The 19657-nt window shown below is 45.3% G+C and overlaps 3 protein-coding genes across 3 annotated transcripts in view; all 3 read left to right on the top strand.

Moving 5' to 3' along the window:
• Positions 1-19657, top strand: part of LOC146578426 (T-cell surface protein tactile-like) — a 553052-nt gene that overhangs the window by 268999 nt on the left and 264396 nt on the right. The gene's annotated exons all lie outside the window — the stretch shown is intronic.
• Positions 1763-3444, top strand: LOC146578450 (P2Y purinoceptor 14-like). The gene is made up of 3 exons (XM_085250021.1): positions 1763-1867; positions 1972-2231; positions 2850-3444. Exons 1-3 carry the CDS (start codon positions 1763-1765, stop codon positions 3442-3444), a joined length of 960 nt encoding a protein of 319 aa, XP_085106147.1.
• LOC146578449 (P2Y purinoceptor 14-like) lies at positions 13400-15415 on the top strand. The gene is made up of 3 exons (XM_085268743.1): positions 13400-13504; positions 13604-13863; positions 14755-15415. Exons 1-3 carry the CDS (start codon positions 13400-13402, stop codon positions 15413-15415), a joined length of 1026 nt encoding a protein of 341 aa, XP_085124869.1.

Raw genomic sequence — 19657 nt, 5'->3', positions numbered from 1 at the left:
GCTTAGGAGAGACATTAATACCTAAATATTTAATATTTCCGGATTGCAGTGGGGCAGAGGAAGAATTATGGAAGGAGCAGTTAATGGGGAGAACTGTAGATTTTGGCCAATTAATTGAATAATCTGAAACTCTTGAAAACCAGTTTATTAAAGTAATTACCTCAGAGAGGTTGGTTTGTGTGTTTTACAGAAAAAGCAACACATCATCCGCATAGAGACTGATTTTATGTTCTATGTTCTTACATTTTATGCCCTTAATTGTTGTAGCCTGTCTAAATGCTGCTGCTAGAGGTTCGATAAAAATTGCAAAAAGTGAAGGGGAGAGTGGGCATCCCTGTCTGGTGCCCCTCAGGAGACAGAAGCTGGAGGATGTCTGGTCATTTGTTCTGATACGAGCCGTTGGGGAATTGTATAATATTCTTATCCAGTTTATGAAAGAGTTTCCAAAACCAAATTTGTGTAAAGTTGCGAATAAAAATTTCCAATTAACTCTGTCAAATGCTTTTTCTGCATCTAGAGATAATATTATGGTTTCGATGTTTTTATCGTATGAGTAGTCTATTAAATTAAGTAATCTACGAGTGTTTGTTGAGGAGTGCCGACCTTTTATGAAACCAGTTTGGTCAGGATTTTCCTCCGTTTTCTATCTCTTACTCAATCATGTGGATTGAGAGAGTTTTTGTTCTTCTGGTGGCCGTGGAACTGTTACTTTTATCAAGGAACGGGACCGCGGCATATCTCCTACACGCACGGACTGTTTAAATAATTTCCCCCAGGGATCAATAAAGTATTCTGATTCTGATTCTGATTCTAGGTGCAGCCATGTGGCGGTGGGCTTTCACTTAGGTGGACTCAGAATCTCATCTCTGCTTTTTGCAGATGATGTGATTCTGTTGGCTTCATCGGGTGAGGGCCTCCAGCTCGCACTGGAATGCTTTGCAGCCGAGTGTGAAGCAGCGGGAATGAGGTCAGAAACTCCAAATCTGAGGCCATGGTTCTTAGCCGGAAAAGGGTGGAGTGCCCACTCCGGGTCGGGGATGAGTTCCTGCCCCAAGTGGAGGAGTTCAAGTATCTCGGGGTCTTGTTCGCGAGTGATGGGAGAAGGGAGCCGGAGATCGACAGATGGGTTGGTGCTGTGGCTGCAGTGATGCGAACGCTGCACTCATCCGTCATGGTGAAGAGGGAGCTGAGTGTAAAAGCGAAGCCCTCAATTTACCGGTCAATCTACATCCCTACCCTCACCTATGGCCACGAGCTGTGGGTAGTGACCGAAAGAACGAGATCGCGGATACAAGCGGCAGAAATGAGCTTCCTCCGAAGGGTGGCCGGCCTCTCCCTTAGAGATAGGGTGAGAAGTTCTCAGAGTAGAGCCGCTGCTCCTCCACATCGAAAGGAGTCAGCTGAGGTGGTTCGGGCATCTGACAAGGATGCCTCCTGGGCGCCTCCTGGGTGAGGTGTTCCGGACATGTCCCACCGGGAGGAGGCCCTGGAGCAGACCCAGGACACGCTGGAGAGATTATATCTCTCGGCTGGCCTGGGAAAGCCTTGGTGATCCCCTGGATAAGCTGGAGGAGGTGGCTGGGGAGAGGGAGATCTGGGCTTCTCTGCTTAGGGTGCTCCCCCCGCGACCCGGCCGGATAAAGCGGATAAAGTTGGATGGATGGATAGTTTGACTTTGTTTTGTTTAACAATAAAATTAGACTATGATGGTAAAGCCATTCAAAGAGAGAATAAAGTGGATTTGTTTTTCAGCTGAAGAAGCATGGCTGACTCAACAAATGGGACTTCATCTTTCAACCAGACCTGTGATCCAGTTGTCCCATCACTCAACACTTTCTTTGTACTGGTCTACAGTCTGGTGTTTCTGGTAAGTTTCCAATCTTCAGTGCTGTGTTAGAAATTGCTTTAAGGTTCTCAAAGCACTGTATGTACCAAGGTTCTCATCTCCTCACCCTCTCTCTGTCTCTTCAGGTAGGTTTACTCCTCAATGGCTTCATCCTAAAGTTTTACATTGGTCAAGCTCAGCAGCAGGAGTCAAACAGTTTGATGGTCTACCTGAAGAACCTGACAGCTGCTGACTTCCTGCTCTGCCTCTCTCTGCCACTGCGCATCGCCCACTATGGTAGCAAGTCATTCATCATTCAAAAGGTCTACTGCAGCTTTGGGGCTTCTGCCTTCTACATGAACATGTATGCCAGCATCATATTCATGTGTTATATCGCTGCCAACAGGTGAGGAACCTTTACATATTTCCCACTACAGTTCATGACAGTGTTAATGGCTAAAACCCCTGCATTGCTGATCAAGGTGTAGACATATCATTTTATATTTCCCACTCTGTCCTCAGTTTCCCCCACTCTCTCCGACAGAGTTTTTATGTCCTCCTTTATCTTATCGAGTTTGCCGCCCAGTTCCTGCTGTAGCGTGTTGTCTTCTCTCAGCCTTTCGTTATCTTGTTTCATTTCTGATTTCGATGACTCGATAGCTTTTAATAGCTCTCCAGCCGAGTCGCTAATTATACTGTTGGGGCTCGTGCAAGCTTGTCCTGTTGCATTGTTAGTATTTGTTTTTGCGGCTTTGTCCTGTCCCCTTGGCATTTTGGCCTCCTTTTGCCTTATTCCTCACCAACTACGTTCACCTTACTCAGTTGAGTTGTCTGTTAACGAGTTTTCAGTGTTTTCTATTCCTGATTGTAAGGAGCAGCCACCAAACACGTCCACTCACTGCGCCATGACACCCGGAAACAGTGTAGACATATCATTTTAACTTGATAATGACCTTTGCGAATGTGGTACCACTGTGACTGCTTCGTGAAGTTATCTACTGTCTCCTTTGTCTTCTCTCTTCAGGTATCTTAAAATCGTCCATCCTTCAGGAACTCATGTCCTGCAGTCAGTGCAAACTGCACACATCATCTCCATGGTCACTTGGGTTTGTCTCCTGGCTCCATCAGTTACTTATAGCATCCTCTTTTTCATCACCCAGAAACCCCTGACTTTTACCAAAAGCCGATGTTGGCCCCTTTTCAGTGCATCAATCAGCCTATTCTTCAAAATCCTCCATACCATCTGTGCCATCATCTTCCTCTTGGTCTTCATATCCCTGGTCTTCTTCTACCACGGCATCTCCCGCAGGGTGTTGCAGGCACAGCAGAGGCAGCTGGCCTCCTCCAATGCTGAGAAGCTGGTGAAGTCTCGCAGGAACATGTTGGTGCTGGTCACCATCTTCTGTGTTTGTTTTGTGCCCTATAATCTGGTTCGTCTTCCTGTCACTTTTCTGTGGACCAGTTGCTCTGCGGGTCCGCTATTGTTCTACTTGGAGGAGGTGGCCACCATGGTGTCAGTTTTCAACATCTGTCTGGACCCTATTGTTTACTTTTTCCTCTGTAAGTCTTTTTGGGATCAGATGAGCCAGAGGATTGTATCAGTGGGGACCAACATCTAACAAGCAACCAAGAATAGCAAGAACAGGAGCAAGACAGCAAGTGGACATTGTTATAGCAACAAGTTAAATCAATGAGCTTTAAGGAAAAGTTTGACATTTTAGTTCAGTGAAACCAGTGTCATGGATCCCAAGTCCTCATGAACCACAGGAGTTTGTACTGAGCTCAGAGATCAATAGAAGGCTGATCTCAGCACAAACCCACTCCCACACAAACAACATCAGTGTTCATGTGTCAGCTTTTTTCTATTCAGTCTTTTGGGTGTTCTCATATCCTGCTGATGTAACACAAAATCAAAAACCATTTTTTGTCCTCATGGGACAGTTAATATCTGTATAAAACTCTTTAACTTCACTTTATTAGTTACATAGACAGGGCAACAGTAGCACATTACAGTATCTATTTATATGTTTGTATGATGTGCACGTATAACCACAGCAGCTATTTCCTGCTCCTGCTACAGCAAGATTTCTCATCACAGAGCTAATAATAAAGTGTATATAGTGTTACAAAGTGTGTGTCTCTTTGGTACCTTGTGTTTTAATATCTGTTGTTATTTATGAACAGGAAAGATGATCACAGAGCTGTAGGAACCTGGTGACACTTACAAACATTTAGTTTTTTTAAATGATGATTCATGCGGCATCTGTGCTGTTTTATCTCAGCCAGGGTTTTATTCACATAAATAAACAAAGCAAAACAAAATTAAACCTCTTCTGAAAAATATCAGCTAAAATAAATACAGTGGCTGAAGCAGCCCAACACAGAAATGACCAGAAATCACACTGCATGTATCTAATAACATGAGCTGGTGTATTTTAGTGTTGACATGTACTGACTTTTTCTGTGGATCATATTTAGGCTACTTTGTGGTATCACTCCACTAAATTCTCACGCTCTTTATCATCATACGAGCTGTAACGACATTTAGTGTGAGCTCAGGAAGTGGTTTGAAAATCTAAGACCTCAGAGCGTCATGAAGGAGGCCAGAGTTCTCAGCCTTCCTGTGGTTTGCAGCTTTTTCTGATTGGCTGTTGTTTAAGTGAAGAGCGTTTTCGAACTGCAGATTAAAATTATTTTTAGATTTACTATGTAATATCTTTGGCCTTACACTTTAACACAAAACAAGACATATGCATTTGTTATCTTTTGAAAACAATAGTATGTGAGTGTGTGACTGATGCTTATGAAAATTCACATACCCACCAATTCATTGATTTGTTCCTCCAACATTAAACACGTCCATTAACCAGATGTGAGCTGAGGAGTCATAGGATAAGTTCTGAAGATAAATAGACCATCTCAGCTAAACTGGCAAAGAGGTTTACTTCCTGCAACCTTGAGAGATCTCCGCTCATCCTCCCTCATTTATAAAACAGTCTGCACCGCCTATAGAAACATAGAGAAAACCTGGACTGGAACACTGGTCTGACTGGAGTCAACACTCGACTAAGTAAAAGAAAAAAGAAGAAGAGAAATGGCTTGATGTATATAAATAAATATCTAAATAAATATTATATATATATATATATATATATATATATATATATATATATATATATATATATATAGGGGAGATGAAATGGCCTGTCATCTGTCAGTCGAATCCTGTGTACAAAGCCCTTAGCCTCACCACAGTCCAGATGATGGCGAGAAAAGACATCTTGATAATTGACCACAAGGTCAGCCAACTTTTCTTGCAAATCCGATGACACATCACAGGATTTCAGGTCCAGGTCACCCAGGCCAACACGGTTCAGCCTCTCCTGTACAGTACCAACATCCACTGTGGGTACAGATGTCCCAGTGGGCTCTGTACGAGTAGACTGTTGACTGAGCTCTGGAACCTCCATATCCTCCAATGCAAGGCAGGTGTAGACATCAGCAAGCTTGGCATTCCTCCGCAGAATAACAGGGTTGTCTGTGACGTTAAGGAGCTTGAGTGGGACCCACCTGTCTCCCCAGAGAGGAGTCACCACTCTAGCGACCATGATGCCCCTGGGTGCAGAGCGAGAGGTGGTTGGCTCAGTAACTACAGTAGAGCCGGGAGATATCTTAACATCTTTAGGAAGTTTCCCCCATACAAGAAACTCACTGTTACCTGGCAGGGTGATAGCCCTGTTGCACCTGACTGTGCCCACTTTGTCTGGTATCTCAGTACCAGACCAGCGTTCCAGGCCAGCAAGCAGAGAGAGGAACTGTTCAAGTTCCTGATGCCCTGAACGCGACATCGTAACTGCCTCCCAGTAGCTTGCATCTTTCTTGAACTGACGGATTAAATGTCTGATGACATTCGAGCCAACTATTAAGTCATCTTGTTGATTCTCAACAACAAAGGTTGGAACCAAGATATGACACCCATACACTTCCATGTCAAGCTCCACCACTGATTTAGGCTTCACTCGTACACCACCACAGCCAACAAAAACAACAGTGGGTGCCCCCTCATTGCTCAAATCAATAGCACCAGCAGCAGCAAGCCTCTGCAGTGCTACTTCACTCAAAGAACAGGCCATTGAACCACTATCCAACATAACACCAAGGGATGACTTGCCTCCGATTGTAACAGGAGTGTAGAACAGGCTGTCACTGCTGCTGATTCTCTGTGTGTCCTGAAAAATAACTCTCTCAGACTTGTCCAAGTCCTTTACATTGTCATACAGCTCTGCAGCATCATGTGTGTGGGAGTGTCCTTCATGACCCGTACAGCCTCCCTCAAAGCATAGGTCGTCTAGTTTCCCTGGGCATTGTCACCCATAGAGGCCCCATTGGCACACGAGCGACGTGTGTGACCGGGCTGAAAGCATGTGAAACAGAGTCGGGCAAAGCGGCAATGGGACTGTGTAGTGTGGTCCTTATTACAGACCTGACAGCTCCTGCCATTGAACAAAGGGGCCCGATTCTGTACTCGTCTGCCACCCTGCCGTGAGGGGGAATGTCCATCCCCAGCCTTCACTTTATTCAACAGCTCCCTGAGCATCGACATCATCTCACCAAGCACAGCATTGTTGCTGGGCTGCTGACTGTGGGGGAACTGCTGCTCAGGAGCAGGGAGGGCAGACTGCTTCTGGTAATGCAGGGGAATAGTCTGGCATCTATTCTGAGTTGAGGTCGTCGGATTCCGTTCCCCATCCTGTGACAATAGAGGAGGAACAGTGGGACAGCTTGGAGCAAGAAACATCTGCTGCGTCTGGGACAAGAGAGGAGAGGGTGAGACAGAGGGTCCTACCCCAGGAGACGGGGGTGAGGTAGGAAGCGCGTCAACACCAGAAGACTTCCTGTCATCATTATTCAAGAGCTCAACACGCGTGTCATCACGAATTAGCGCTGCTGCATGGGCCTCAACCACGCGCACTCTCACAGAAGACACCCTTTCGCGCCGATACTCATCTATCCTCTCCTGAATCTCCTTGCACGTCCACTCATGTATCTGCTTGTACTTAAACACAGATGCGAGCTCAGGATCTGGGCAGTGTTTCACCAACATTTTAGCGATCTCACCACCAATGTCCTCCATTCGCCTGCCTTGACGCTTCAACCCTTCCTCAGCCATATCAGCAGCCTTGTTGAGGCGTATCCAGTAATCAACAGGATTCTCCCTGTGAGAAGGCAGAGTTGAGTAGAAGTCCTGCAGGGGTAGGCAAGAGGAAGTGCTGCTGAAGTACCTTATCAGCATGTTGAATATGACATCAGGGGCACAGGAAGTAATAAGCGCAGGATCACTTCTCAAGCCTATCTTAACTACATCCCTGGCCTTCCCCATTAGCCTCCCCATCACCTCCTCTGTCTGCAACGACACATCAAGACTCTGCTTCCTGATGTATGATTACATCAACTCAACCCATTCAGTCACTGTGTACTTGTCTGTACCATCACCCCTGAAAATGACAGGCTCCCTGTCGGATTTTACAATAACACTAAATTGAGTGTTTTCACTAGGTGTATTCGTATCGCCACCCGAATGGGAAGTCTGGTTATGTGAGTGAGCATTATTTCGGTCGACATCACCAACAGCTCCACTAGACATAAGTCTGGCCGCAATAGATTCACCTATCTGTGAACCAAGTTGAAAGATCATGTCACTAAACTGGTTTAATGTGTCATTCCCATCACTGGGAGTGGAGTGACGTGCTTCGCCCCGCAAAAATTGCCCCACGGGAGACTCATCTGGATCTAAATCCGACCCAAAGGCTCCAACCCTCCCAGGCAACACAGGTGAAGCTCCCTCATCCCTCCCAACTGACCCATGTGACAGTAAATGAGCACGTGCTGCACCTCTACCCCGCCCAACAGAGGAGCAAACATTTTCACATATATCACTCAGCTGGAATTTGCTTGCCATATTAGCATATAAACAGAAAAAAAAGGAAAAGCAAGAAAAAACAAAACAAAACGTAGACAATAACAAATATTCAGAGTTGCAGGTGTCAGCACAAGCAGTCCGGAGAGAGTCCCATCAAATCAAAGAACAAACAGTCCAGTACCTCAACGTAATTCACAGTCCAAGATGGGCAAAGGTTGAATCTTTAAGCACAATACACTGCAACCTGGGTTGGAGATCTGCATCAAGTTGATCTCAAATCACAGAGTCGCGGCACCAATGTAACTGTTGCTGTTCTGTGAGTCTATTGTGCAAGTGGTGTGATATGTCCATGTAGAAAGGACGGCACTGCAACGCTGGACTTGCTCTTACTCTGGGCTCCCTCTTTATTCTGGCCACTGGTACAAAGAAAACAGCACACAGTCTTCATTAACAATGTGCAAAGCAACTGCAACATTCAGTTCACCAGCTTGGGAGTTTTTTTCCTTTTTCTTTCCAAACATAACATTTAACAAATGACTAAGATATATTTATACAACACAACATCAACAAAGTCTTTCTTTTAAAAGTTCTAGCTGAAACCAAACTTGTGATCGTATAGTAGCAATATTATTTATTTATTTTTCTCCTTTTTCCTAACCAACAACAACAATAACATATAAAAACAGCTTTTCTATTATAAAACAATCATCATTGTTCATCATGTTTTTTTTCCTATACAACAGCATCAATTAAAACTTATACTTAACAGCGCCTACCTGGTACAAAGAAAACAGCACACAGTCTTCATTAACAATGTGCAAAGCAACTGCAACATTCAGTTCTGTTAAAAAGAATTAGAACAATTACAATCTCATAGAGAAGCATTAGAGCTGAGTGCAAGTCAAAAAGCACCCGACTAGCTAACGAGTATTAGCTTAGCATGCTAACTAAAAATGCTACTCGTGAATAAAGTTACTACCCATGCATCAAAATGCCTGTAACTTTCAGGATACATGCTAGTACTGCTTACAATCAAAATGCATGTTGACAATTACCACTATAAGAATGTTTTCATTAATACACATACAAAATTGACAACAGTATCGCTCACTAGCACCTACCACCAGCTTGTGAGTTTTTTTCCTTTGCTGAGGCATGCGCTGTGCAGCAATTTGGAACCTTAACAGTTGCAGTTGTTGTGTTTGTCCACCAGGTGGCTCCAACTATTCACAAAGCACATCAATTTTGAGGAAATTCATTAAGCTATTTTCTAACTCTGTTACATCTATATATAAACACCCAGCACGCCCCTGCGGGCGGTTTATCCTTCAAGCTCGGGTCCTCTACCAGAGGCCTGGGAGCTTGAGGGTCCTGCGCAGTATCTTAGCTGTTCCCAGGACTGTACTCTTCTGGACAGAGATCTCCGATGTTGTTCCCGGGATCTGCTGGAGCCACTCGCCTAGCTTGGGAGTCACCGCACCTAGTGCTCCGATTACCACGGGGACCACCGTTACCTTCACCCTCCACATCCTCTCGAGCTCTTCTCTGAGCCCTTGGTATTTCTCCAGCTTCTCGTGTTTCTTCTTCCTGATGTTGCTGTCATTGGGAACCGCTACATCGATCACTACGGCCGTCTTCTTCTGTTTGTCTATCACCACTATGTCCGGTTGGTTAGCCACCACCATTTTGTCCGTCTGTATCTGGAAGTCCCACAGGATCTTAGCTCGGTCATTCTCCACCACCCTTGGGGGCATCTCCCATTTTGACCTCGGGACTTCCAGGTTATACTCGGCACAGATGTTCCTGTACACTATGCCAGCCACCTGGTTATGGCGTTCCATGTATGCCTTGCCTGCTAGCATCTTGCACCCTGCTGTTATGTGCTGGATTGTCTCTGGGGCATCTTTACACAGCCTGCACCTGGGGTCTTGCCTGGTGTGATAGACCCCAGCCTCTATGGATCTTGTACTCAGAGCTTGTTCTTGTGCTGCCATGATTAGTGCCTCTGTGCTGTTTTTCAGTCCAGCTTTGTCCAGCCACTGGTAGGATTTCTGGATATCAGCCACCTCCCGGTGGTACATACCGTGCAGGGGCCTGTCCTTCCATGATGGTTCCTCGTCTCCCTCCTCTTTCTTGGGTTTCTGCTGCCTGAGGTATTCACTGAGCACTCGGTCAGTTGGGGCCATCTTCCCAATGTATTCTTGGATGTTTGTTGTCTCATCCTGGACTGTGGTGCTGACACTCACCAGTCCCCGGCCCCCTTCCTTCCGCTTAGCGTACAGCCTCAGGGTGCTGGACTTAGGGTGAAACCCTCCATGCATGGTAAGGAGCTTTCTTGTCTTTATGTCAGTGGCTTCTATCTCCTCCTTTGGCCAGCCTATTACCCCAGCAGGGTACCTGATCACGGGCAGGGCGTAGGTGTTGATGGCCCGGATCTTGTTCTTACCATTCAGCTGACTCCTCAGGACTTGCCTGACCCTCTGCAGGTACTTGGTGGTTGCAGCCTTTCTAGCAGCCTCTTCATGGTTCCCATTTGCCTGCTGGATCCCCAGGTACTTGTAACTGTCCCCTATGTCTGCAATTTTGCCTTCTGGTAGTTCAATCCCCTCAGTTCTGACTACCTTCCCTCTCTTTGTTACCATTTGACTACACTTCTCCAGTCCGAACAGCATTCCAATGTCATTGCTGTATAGCCTGGTAGTGTGGATCAGTGAATCGATGTCTCGTTCACTCTTGGCATACAGCTTGATGTCATCCATGTACAGGAGGTGGCTGGCAACTGCTCCGTTCCGTAGTCGGTATCCGTAGCCAGTCTTGTTAATGATCTCACTGAGGGGGTTCAGGCCTATGCAGAACAGCAGTGGGGACAGAGCATCTCCTTGGTAGATCCCGCACTTGATGGTGACTTGTGTTATGGGCTTGGAGTTGGCCTCTAGTGTTGTACGCCACATCCCCATTGAGTTCCTGATGAAGCCTCTTAGGGTCCCATTGATCTTGTACAATTCTAGGCATTCCAGTATCCAGCTGTGGGGCATTGAGTCATAGACCTTCTTGTAATCAATCCAGGCCGTGCACAGGTTGGTCAGTCTGGTCTTGCAGTCTCGGCTGACTGTTCTGTCTACCAGTAGCTGGTGTTTTGCGCCTCTGGTATTTTTTCCAATTCCTTTCTGTGTCCCGCTCATGTATTGACCCATGTGCCTGTTCATCTTAGCCGATATGATGCCTGACAGGAGCTTCCATGTGGTACTGAGGCAGGTTATTGGTCGGTAGTTGGAGGGGACCGGTCCCTTCTTGGTGCTGGCCCTGGTGCTGTCCATACTGGAGACCCTTTCTTCGATATCTGCCACTGTGATGGTTACTGGACCCTGTTCAGGGAGGTCGCTGTGGTCTGCCCTCAGATCCACTAGCCACTGAGCATTGCCGTTATGGGTTGCATCCTTCTCCCATATGCTCTTCCAGTATTGCTCCGTCTCCGGCCTTGGTGGTGCTGTTCTCTTATTATTATTGTTCCCTTGCCACTGAGAGTACACCTTTGCTGGTTCTGTGGAGAACAGCTGGTTTATTCTCCTGCCTTCTATCTCTCTGGTGTACCTCCTCAAGCGGCTGGCCAAAGCTGTGAGTCTTTGCTTGGCAGTTTCCAAGGCCTCAGGTATGGACAGCTTGCTGTATTTCTTATGCACCTTCTTTGTCGCACCTTTCTGCAACTCCGTTAGTTGGCTAACCTCCCTCTGTGCCACTTTGATCTTGCCCTCTAGCCTCCTTCTCCATGGAGGGTACTTGTTCAACTTGTAGCCAAGCATCTCACTGATCACTGCTGCCGTATCGTAGATCAGCTTGTTAGTGTCGGTAATCGTGGTTGTAGGTATTGTCCGTAGTGCTGCATTAACATCATCTAGCAGACCTTCTGAGGGTACTTCACGTAATCTTGGTAAGTTCTCAGAATCTGCTCTTTGAGCACAAGAATGACAACATCACGGAGCGTAAGTTTGATAACATCATGGAGAAGCTCAAGGCTCTCCAACAGGAGATTATAAATATATATAATATATATAATATATATGTAATATATATAATGCAGCTTGAGGTGACTGTATGTCAGGACTGCATGTTTTGTCTGTTTTTGTATTTTTGCATGTTGTGTATGTAAAACCACAGCAACTCCTTCCTCCACCGACATCATACTTTATTACCAGACTGACAGCATGCCCAAAGTGATCCCTGCCTCTCTCCTATTGCAAAACAAAAGCCAAACTGCAAACCTAGTTGGGTAAGTGGTCAGAAAAAATAAGAAAAGGTATGCAAGCCAGTAGATAGGATCTTAAATCCTCAGAATGTAACTAAACAACTCAAAGAAAGCTCTCATGTGGCAAAATGTAAACTGCTGTTCAAAACATTTAGTGTTAAAATCATACATACACAACCAGCTGCTGAGCCTGCACCTGATGAACATGCCTGTTTTATAATCAGAGATGGTGAGAGCTGCTGTCCCCTGACTGTGCTTTCATAGTAAGTTAGTAACTCATAGCACAGTGGTGAAAGCTGAGGCAGCAGAGCACCTCGCATGCTGCTCTTCCATCAGTTTCCATCAGCTGGTGCAGCTGGTTTTGATGAGCAGGATGACTAAAACAGTTCAATATAACATCAAAGAGCAGCAAAGAAGAAATTTAGTACTAATCCCCAAGCCTTTAGAAAGAATATGCAGTACAGATAAATCAAAGATCCACACCCCCCAAAAGTTCAGATCAAATACAAATTTTCATGGAGGTGGAAATACTCTGTGCTGCTGCTTTGCTTCCAGATTGCATGTGTTTAACTTTACATCTTGTTGAAGAGTTATTGCTATAAGTTATAAGTAAAAGTGCAGACACGTGACTGATCAGAAAAAGACGTGTTTGTTTCCTGTCGATACAAAGCTGTAAACACAGAGAGGAAATGGTTGCATGTTAGAAGTGTGCAAGTTGCAAGTTAGAAGTGTGATCACTGTGTGTTTCATGATCTGCAAGAATATCGTTAGACTGAGAGGACATACAAGCAGCTTTTCCTGCTCACTGAAAACTGCAGAAATACAGGTGAGTCTTGCTAGTTGCTCTGTTCACACAGGTGTTTCTTCCAAAAACTTCACGTACAGTTATCTGAACAGCTGAACTAAAAGCTCTGCTCATATGTTCTGAGGAAAGATGTACAAAACTTTTTAACAGCTGAACTGCAGTATTATAAAAACATGAGTGCTACAGACATAAAATCTGAAACTGAACATTTGATACTTCACACGATAATAATCAAAAATAAAAAATGTTCCTCATTTTCATTATCTGTGGTAACACATAAATATTCAACATTCACTGTTTTCTTTATTTCTTCCCCATCAAAATACTTGGATATGACTTAATGTAAAATACAAATGTTTGCTTGATTTTCAGTGTGAGGCATGAAGATCTGAACCAGTGTGAAACTTGGTGCATTATATGTGACAGCTTAACACCTTGCTCACATTCAGATATCATCACATTTGGCACACTTCCATGTTACAATCTCTTTGTAAAACAACATGAGGAAGTGAATCCTTGGTCTTTGACTAACAGTAGACTCTATCGAGCCAGATACTTTGAAAGACGGATCTCAATGAAAAGGATTAATTTTTCAGCTTCAGGAACATGGTTGACCCAAAAAACATGACTTCGCCTTTGAACGAGACCTGTGATCCTGTCGGCACATCGGTCAACCCTTTCTTTATGCTGGTCTACAGCCTGTTGTTTCTGGTAAGTTTCAAATCTTCAGACTGTGGACTGTTATTAATTTGACAAAAGATCTTTGTGCATGTGCTAAATTCCTGTTCTCCATGCTCCGTGTCTGTTCAGGTAGGTTTACTCCTCAATGGCTTGATCCTGAAGTTTTACTTTTGTGGAGCTCAGCAGCAGGCATCAAGCAGCTTGATGGTCTACATGAAGAACCTGACAGCTGCTGACTTCCTGCTCTGCCTCTCTCTGCCACTGCGCATCAGCCACTATGGTAGCACATCAGTCATCGTTTGGCAGCTCTACTGCAGCTTTGGAGCTTCTGCCCTCTTCCTCAACATGTACGCCAGCATCTTATTCATGTGTTATGTAGCTGCCAACAGGTGAGGAGCCTTTACTGCTAATGATTACAAAAAGTGTTAATGACCACAAACGCTGTGTCCCTGACTAAATTATCAATGTGTATGCACTGTTGCACCCAATGTGACCCTGTGTCCTGTATTGAGATTCACTGCCCGTTAAACTCTCTCTTGCATCACTTCCTCCAAGGAACAGACACATGTTGTATTTGGACAGGATTTAATGCAAAAAAGTGTGAAACTCAAATGACACAAAATACAGAAATGTCACATAAACTCAAGCTTAGATTTGAATTCTTTCTATTGACATATAAAACACATCATACTTTTCAAATCACTTTAATAATATCATATACCCTGTCTGATAATTGAACACAGGTAAGAAACTTACTCATATTGCCACTCAAAGGGATTTAATACAGTGGACGGCTTTAGATTGGAAGGAACAACCATGTCCTGCTTCACTCATGAGTAACTTCCTGTCACACTTCTAATAACTAACAGTTCCTGAAAGCAGCAACTCAGTGGTATTAGTTTCAGTATGGTAATCTCAGGCACTCTGTTGCAGCACCCCTGTGAGGATGAAGGTTGGCTGAGAAAATAGACAGTGAGTGTGATGGAGTTCAACAGAAAAGAAGCATTTATTCAGGCATTTGGAATATTTTTTTAAATACCGTTGGTTTTTTGGTTTTTTACTGTTTGTTGTTTTTTTTTTTTTTGTCTGTGTTATTTGCCAAGATTACTTTAATGATCCTAATATCACCGGAAAAGCACAGAGTTGATACTGTCAGGAACAGTTGGAATTTTTTCAATCGTGTCGATGGTTGAAAGTTATGGTAATTTGACCTAAAATGACAGATTTGGCTCCACTGTGACTGATTAGTTGAAGTTGGATGCTTTGTCTTCTCTATTCAGGTATCTGAAGATCGTCCGACCTTCAGGAACTCATGTCCTGCAGTCAGTACGAACTGCCAACATTGTCTCCATGGTCACCTGGATTTGTCTCCTGGCTCCATCAGCTACTTACGGCATCATGTTTTTAATCACCCAGAAACCTCTGACCTCTATCCCCAACCACTGTGAGCTCCTCTTTAGTGCATCAATTAGTCTGATGTTTAAAATCATGCACACCTTCTCTGCTATCATCTTCCTGTTGGTGTCCATATCCCTGGTCTTCTTCTACTACAGCACCTCTCGCAGGGTGTTGCAGGCACAGCAGAGGCAGCTGGCCTCCTCTGGCTCTGAGAAGCTGGTGAAGTCTCGCAGGAACATGTTGGTGCTGGTCAGCATCTTCTGTGTTTGTTTTGTGCCCTATCACCTGGCTCGACTTCCCGACACTTTCCTTTTGAACACCTGCTCTGTGGATCCAGTGTTGTTCTACCTGAAGGAGGCAGCCACCATGGTGTCAGTTTTCAACATCTGTCTGGACCCTCTGGTTTACTTTTTCCTCTGTAAGACTTTTCGGGCCCAGGTGAGAAAGGCGTCCAGGAGGACCAACATCCAACAAGCAAACAGAGAGAGTCAGAGCACTGAGGAGAAACTGAGCATCATTAAGAGCAGCAAGTCAAACCAGTGAGCTGTAAGGAAACAAAAATCAAGTCATCACAAAGGCAGGACTAGATGTTATTCAGTTTTTCTTTTTGTTTTAAGGATCAAATGAGTAATCCCAATTCTTTATATAGCACAGGAGTTTCTGCTGAGCTGCAGTAAAAGGCTGAATCAGCCAAATTCCACCTATTAGTACAACATGTGATTTAACATGAATAAACTGAACCAGTCTATGATAAACATCATACAAACAATGCATGGTGTCAACACAGTACCCCATAAAAGCCAAAGCTGGCCACCTTGAGTTTCCCTCTACCAGGTGTCTGTTTCTGTAAAAAATATTTTTGTACACACTATATTTTAACACATTTTGCTGATATAAAGACTTGGCAAGAAGTAAGGAATAAAGTAGAAATGTGACAATTAAATATTTTCTGAGTTTTTACTTTTTACCCCTGAGTCACCTCAAACACACCAGCATTCATCTACAGGCAGTCCGATCATTGTTTCTCTCATAATACCAGGTGAAACATTCACAGCTATTTCCTCTGAATGAAGTTGTAACTCTTTTTCACCAGTGGGTGGAGATGGGAGGTCTAATCTGCTGAAAATCAGTAACTGTTACAATATAGGATAGGATTCAACTTTATTGCCATTACACATGTATAAATGCAGGGTCATGAAATACAGTTTGCATCTAATCAGAAGTGCAAGAGTAGTAAGTGCAATAACACAAATGTACAGATGATCTGTATAGCATATAGATGTTCTATATTACTGTACAGATGGGCAGATATACAGATGCACCATGAACAATTATACAGATTTTTTAAATAGATGTGCTACATATAGACCAATGTACCGGTGTGAGTTAAACAGATCTACAGAGTCCTATGAGTGTACGCACCATAACAGAGACTATGCCAGTGTCCTAAACTATAACAGTAACCACTGTGAGCATATGGTGAATGTTGAGAATGAATGACAGTCATGATCATGGTCACTGGGAGGGATAGGGGGGTATGGATGGAAAGGTTCAGCGGGAGATTGAGTTCAGTGGGGTGACAGCTGTGGGTAATAAGCTGTTCCTAAACCAGCTGGTTTTAATCTGCAGGGTCCTGTAGCGTCTTCTGGAGGGGAGGAGCTGGAAAAGTTTATTGTCAGGATGAGAGGAGTCCCTGAGAATGATGCAAAGTCAAAGTCAAAAGTCAAAGTCAACTTTATTTGTCGATTCTGCCACATGTACAGGACATACGGAGAATAGAAATTGCGTTACTCTTCAATCCCTAGATAAATAGCAAATGAACATTTAAATATATTTAAATATAAAAGTGATTAAAAAATGCAAGTAAAATAATTAAAAAGTAAAAATTTAAATAAATACAATTTTACATATAACAAGAAAGCTGTATAATATACAATATAATGGGTAAGTGACATTGAGTGTAAACCAGGCAGAGTAGTGCAAATAGGCAAATAGTGCAAATGGAGATTTAGTAGTGTACGGTAAGAGAAAGTGTAACAACAAAGTCTTATGAGGTAATGGCAGTCCAATGCTCCACAAAGTGACTGGTAACTGGTGCAGGCCAGTGAGTGAGTCAGAGAGTGTGCGTGTTTGTGTGTGTGTGACAGAGTTCAGTGAGACCGTGGAGGAGAGAGGGGGCAGAATCGGGAGGGAGTTAAGCTTCCTGACAGCCTGATGGATGAAGCTGTCCTTCAGCCTGCTGGTCCTGGCCTGGAGACTCCGCAGTCTCCTCCCCGACGGCAGCAGCTTGAAGAAGCTTTGCATTGGGTGTGTGGGATCAGCCGCTATGCAAAGGGCTTTTTTAGTGAGACGGGTGCTGTAAATGTCCTGGAGGGAGGGGAGAGAGACACCAATGATCCTCTCTGCAGCTCTCACTATGCGTTGGAGGGTTCTATGACAGGACGCATTGCAGGCTCCAAACCACACAGTGATGCAGCTCGACAGGATGCTCTCGATGGTGCCTCTGTAGAAAGTGTACATGATGGGGGCTGGTGCTCCTGCTCTTCTTAGTTTGCGGAGAAAGAAGAGACGCTGCTGTGATTTCTTGGCCAGTGCTGTGGTGTTGTACGTCCAGGAGAGATCCTCTGTGATGTGCACACCCAAGAACTTGGTGCTGCTCACTCTCTCCACAGACGCTCCGTCAATGGTCAGAGGAGCATGTTGGGTGTGCATTCTCCTGAAGTCCACAACAATCTCCTTCGTCTTCTCCACGTTCAGAGAGAGATTGTTGTCAGCACACCACGTGGCCAGGCGTCTCACCTCACTTCTGTAGTCGGTCTCATCCCTGTTGCTAATGAGACCCACCACCGTTGTGTCGTCCGCAAACTTGATGAAGAGGTTGGAGCTGTATGATGGAGTGCAGTCATGGGTCAGCAGAGTGAAGAGGAGGGGGCTCAGCACACATCCCTGCGGGGCCCCCGTGTTTAAAATGATGGTGCTGGATGTATTACTGCCAACCCGTACTGCTTGAGGTCTTCCGGTGAGGAAATCCAACAGCCAGTTGCACAGTGAGGTGTTGAGCCCCAGCTGGACCAGTTTTTGAATGAGCTGTTGGGGGATTATGGTGTTGAATGCTGAACTGAAATCTATGAACAGCATTCGAACATATGAGTCATTTTTGTCCAGGTGTGTGAGTGCCGAGTGGAGTGCAGTGGAGATGGCATCATCGGTTGAGCGGTTGGGCCGATAGGCAAACTGGAAGGGATCCAGGGAGGGGGGCAGGACAGTCTTGATGTGTTGCATGACTAGTCGTTCGAAGCACTTCATCAGGATGGGAGTAAGTGCAACAGGACGGTAGTCATTAAAGCAGGAGGGAGATGACTTTTTTGGAACCGGAATGATTGTGGTGGCTTTAAAACATGTGGGGACGACAGCCTGGATGAGTGATATGTTGAAGATGTCTGTGAAGACATCAGTGAGTTCCACTGCACAGTCTCTCAGTACACGACCAGGAATGTTGTCAGGACCCGGAGCTTTACGTGCATTGATCCTGCTGAGGGATCTCCTCACGCTGTCCGGTGACAGAGTCATCACCTGGTCACCAGGAGGGGGTGGGGTCTTCTGTGCAGTGGTGCTGTTTTGGACTTCAAAGCGAGCAAAGAAAGTGGCTCAGGCTTGCCTCGTCTCCAACTCTGAAGGCAACATTCCGAGCTTTCAGCAGCCTGTAGACCTCTCCTGTCATCCATGGTTTTTGATTGGCCCGGACAGTTATGGTTTTCGTGACTGTTACATCCTCAATACACTTGTTGATGTAGGCAGTAACAGTCTCTGCGTACTCCTGGAGGTCAGTGGTGTTGTTGTAGGTGGCAGCCTGCTTAAACATGTTCCAGTCTGTAGTATTAAAGCAGTCCTGTAGAGCCTCTGAAGACCCCTCTGGCCACACTTGTATCCGCTTACGAACCGGTTTGGTCACTTTAACGAGCGGTCTGTAAGCAGGCATTAGCATGACAGTGATATGGTCTGAGGCGCCGAGGTGGGGGAGGGGAAAAGCTTTGTAAGCTCCTCTCTGGGTGGTGTAAACAAAGTCCAGTGTGTTATTTCCCCTTGTTGGAAAGTCTATGTGTTGTTGTATTTTTGGAAACACGCACTTTAAGTCTGCATGATTGAAATCCCCAGCCAGGATGAGAAAAGCATCAGGATGGGCTGTCTGCTGCTCACTGATGTGCTGGTACAGTTCATTCAGTGCCTCACTCCTGTTGTTGACATTGGAGGAGGGAGGGATGTACACAGCGCACAGGAGTATGGCTGTATATTCCCTCGGTAGATAGAATGGCCGGCACTTAATAACCATTAACTCCAGCACTGGTGAGCAGTGTTTGCAGACCGCAACAGCATCGCGGCACCAGGCATCATTGATGTAAACACAAAGTCCTCCCCCGCGGGTCTTACCTCCCGCGACGATGACTCTGTCAGCACGGTAGCATGTTAGCTGGTCGAGCTGAATGGCGCGGTCCGGGACACTGTCGCTGAGCCATGTTTCCGTGAACACAAAAGCACAGCAGTCCTTTACATTCCTTTGAGATGAACGTAGCAGTCGGATGTCGTCCAGTTTATTTTCTAGCGAGCGTACGTTGGCCAGAACGATAGAGGGGATGGCGGGTTTGTGTGGGCTAGCCGCTAGCCTAGCTCGGATGCCACCGCGCTTACCCCTCTTCTGCTTCCTCTCACACCGCTTGAGGCGCATCCATTGTGGGCGAAGTGCGGGAGTGGGGGTCGGTGATTGAGTAGGCCTTCGGAGCAGACCCA

This window comes from Mchenga conophoros, linkage group LG3, assembly GCF_057382185.1.
Source record: "Mchenga conophoros isolate Kocher_MC1m ecotype Shallow Benthic linkage group LG3, M_conophoros_male_GT1.1, whole genome shotgun sequence".
NCBI lineage: Eukaryota > Metazoa > Chordata > Actinopteri > Cichliformes > Cichlidae > Mchenga > Mchenga conophoros.
This window is presented reverse-complemented; position numbering and strand designations above follow the sequence as displayed.

Excerpts from the sequence above, each read along its gene's own strand:
- LOC146578450 (XM_085250021.1), top strand. The coding sequence starts at position 1,763 with ATGGCTGACTCAACAAATGGGACTTCATCTTTCAACCAGACCTGTGAT. Across the intron at positions 1,868-1,971 it reads TCTACAGTCTGGTGTTTCTG|GTAGGTTTACTCCTCAATGG; the intron begins GTAAGTTTCCAA and ends CTGTCTCTTCAG. Across the intron at positions 2,232-2,849 it reads TGTTATATCGCTGCCAACAG|GTATCTTAAAATCGTCCATC; the intron begins GTGAGGAACCTT and ends TTCTCTCTTCAG.
- LOC146578449 (XM_085268743.1), top strand. The coding sequence starts at position 13,400 with ATGGTTGACCCAAAAAACATGACTTCGCCTTTGAACGAGACCTGTGAT. Across the intron at positions 13,505-13,603 it reads TCTACAGCCTGTTGTTTCTG|GTAGGTTTACTCCTCAATGG; the intron begins GTAAGTTTCAAA and ends GTGTCTGTTCAG. Across the intron at positions 13,864-14,754 it reads TGTTATGTAGCTGCCAACAG|GTATCTGAAGATCGTCCGAC; the intron begins GTGAGGAGCCTT and ends TTCTCTATTCAG.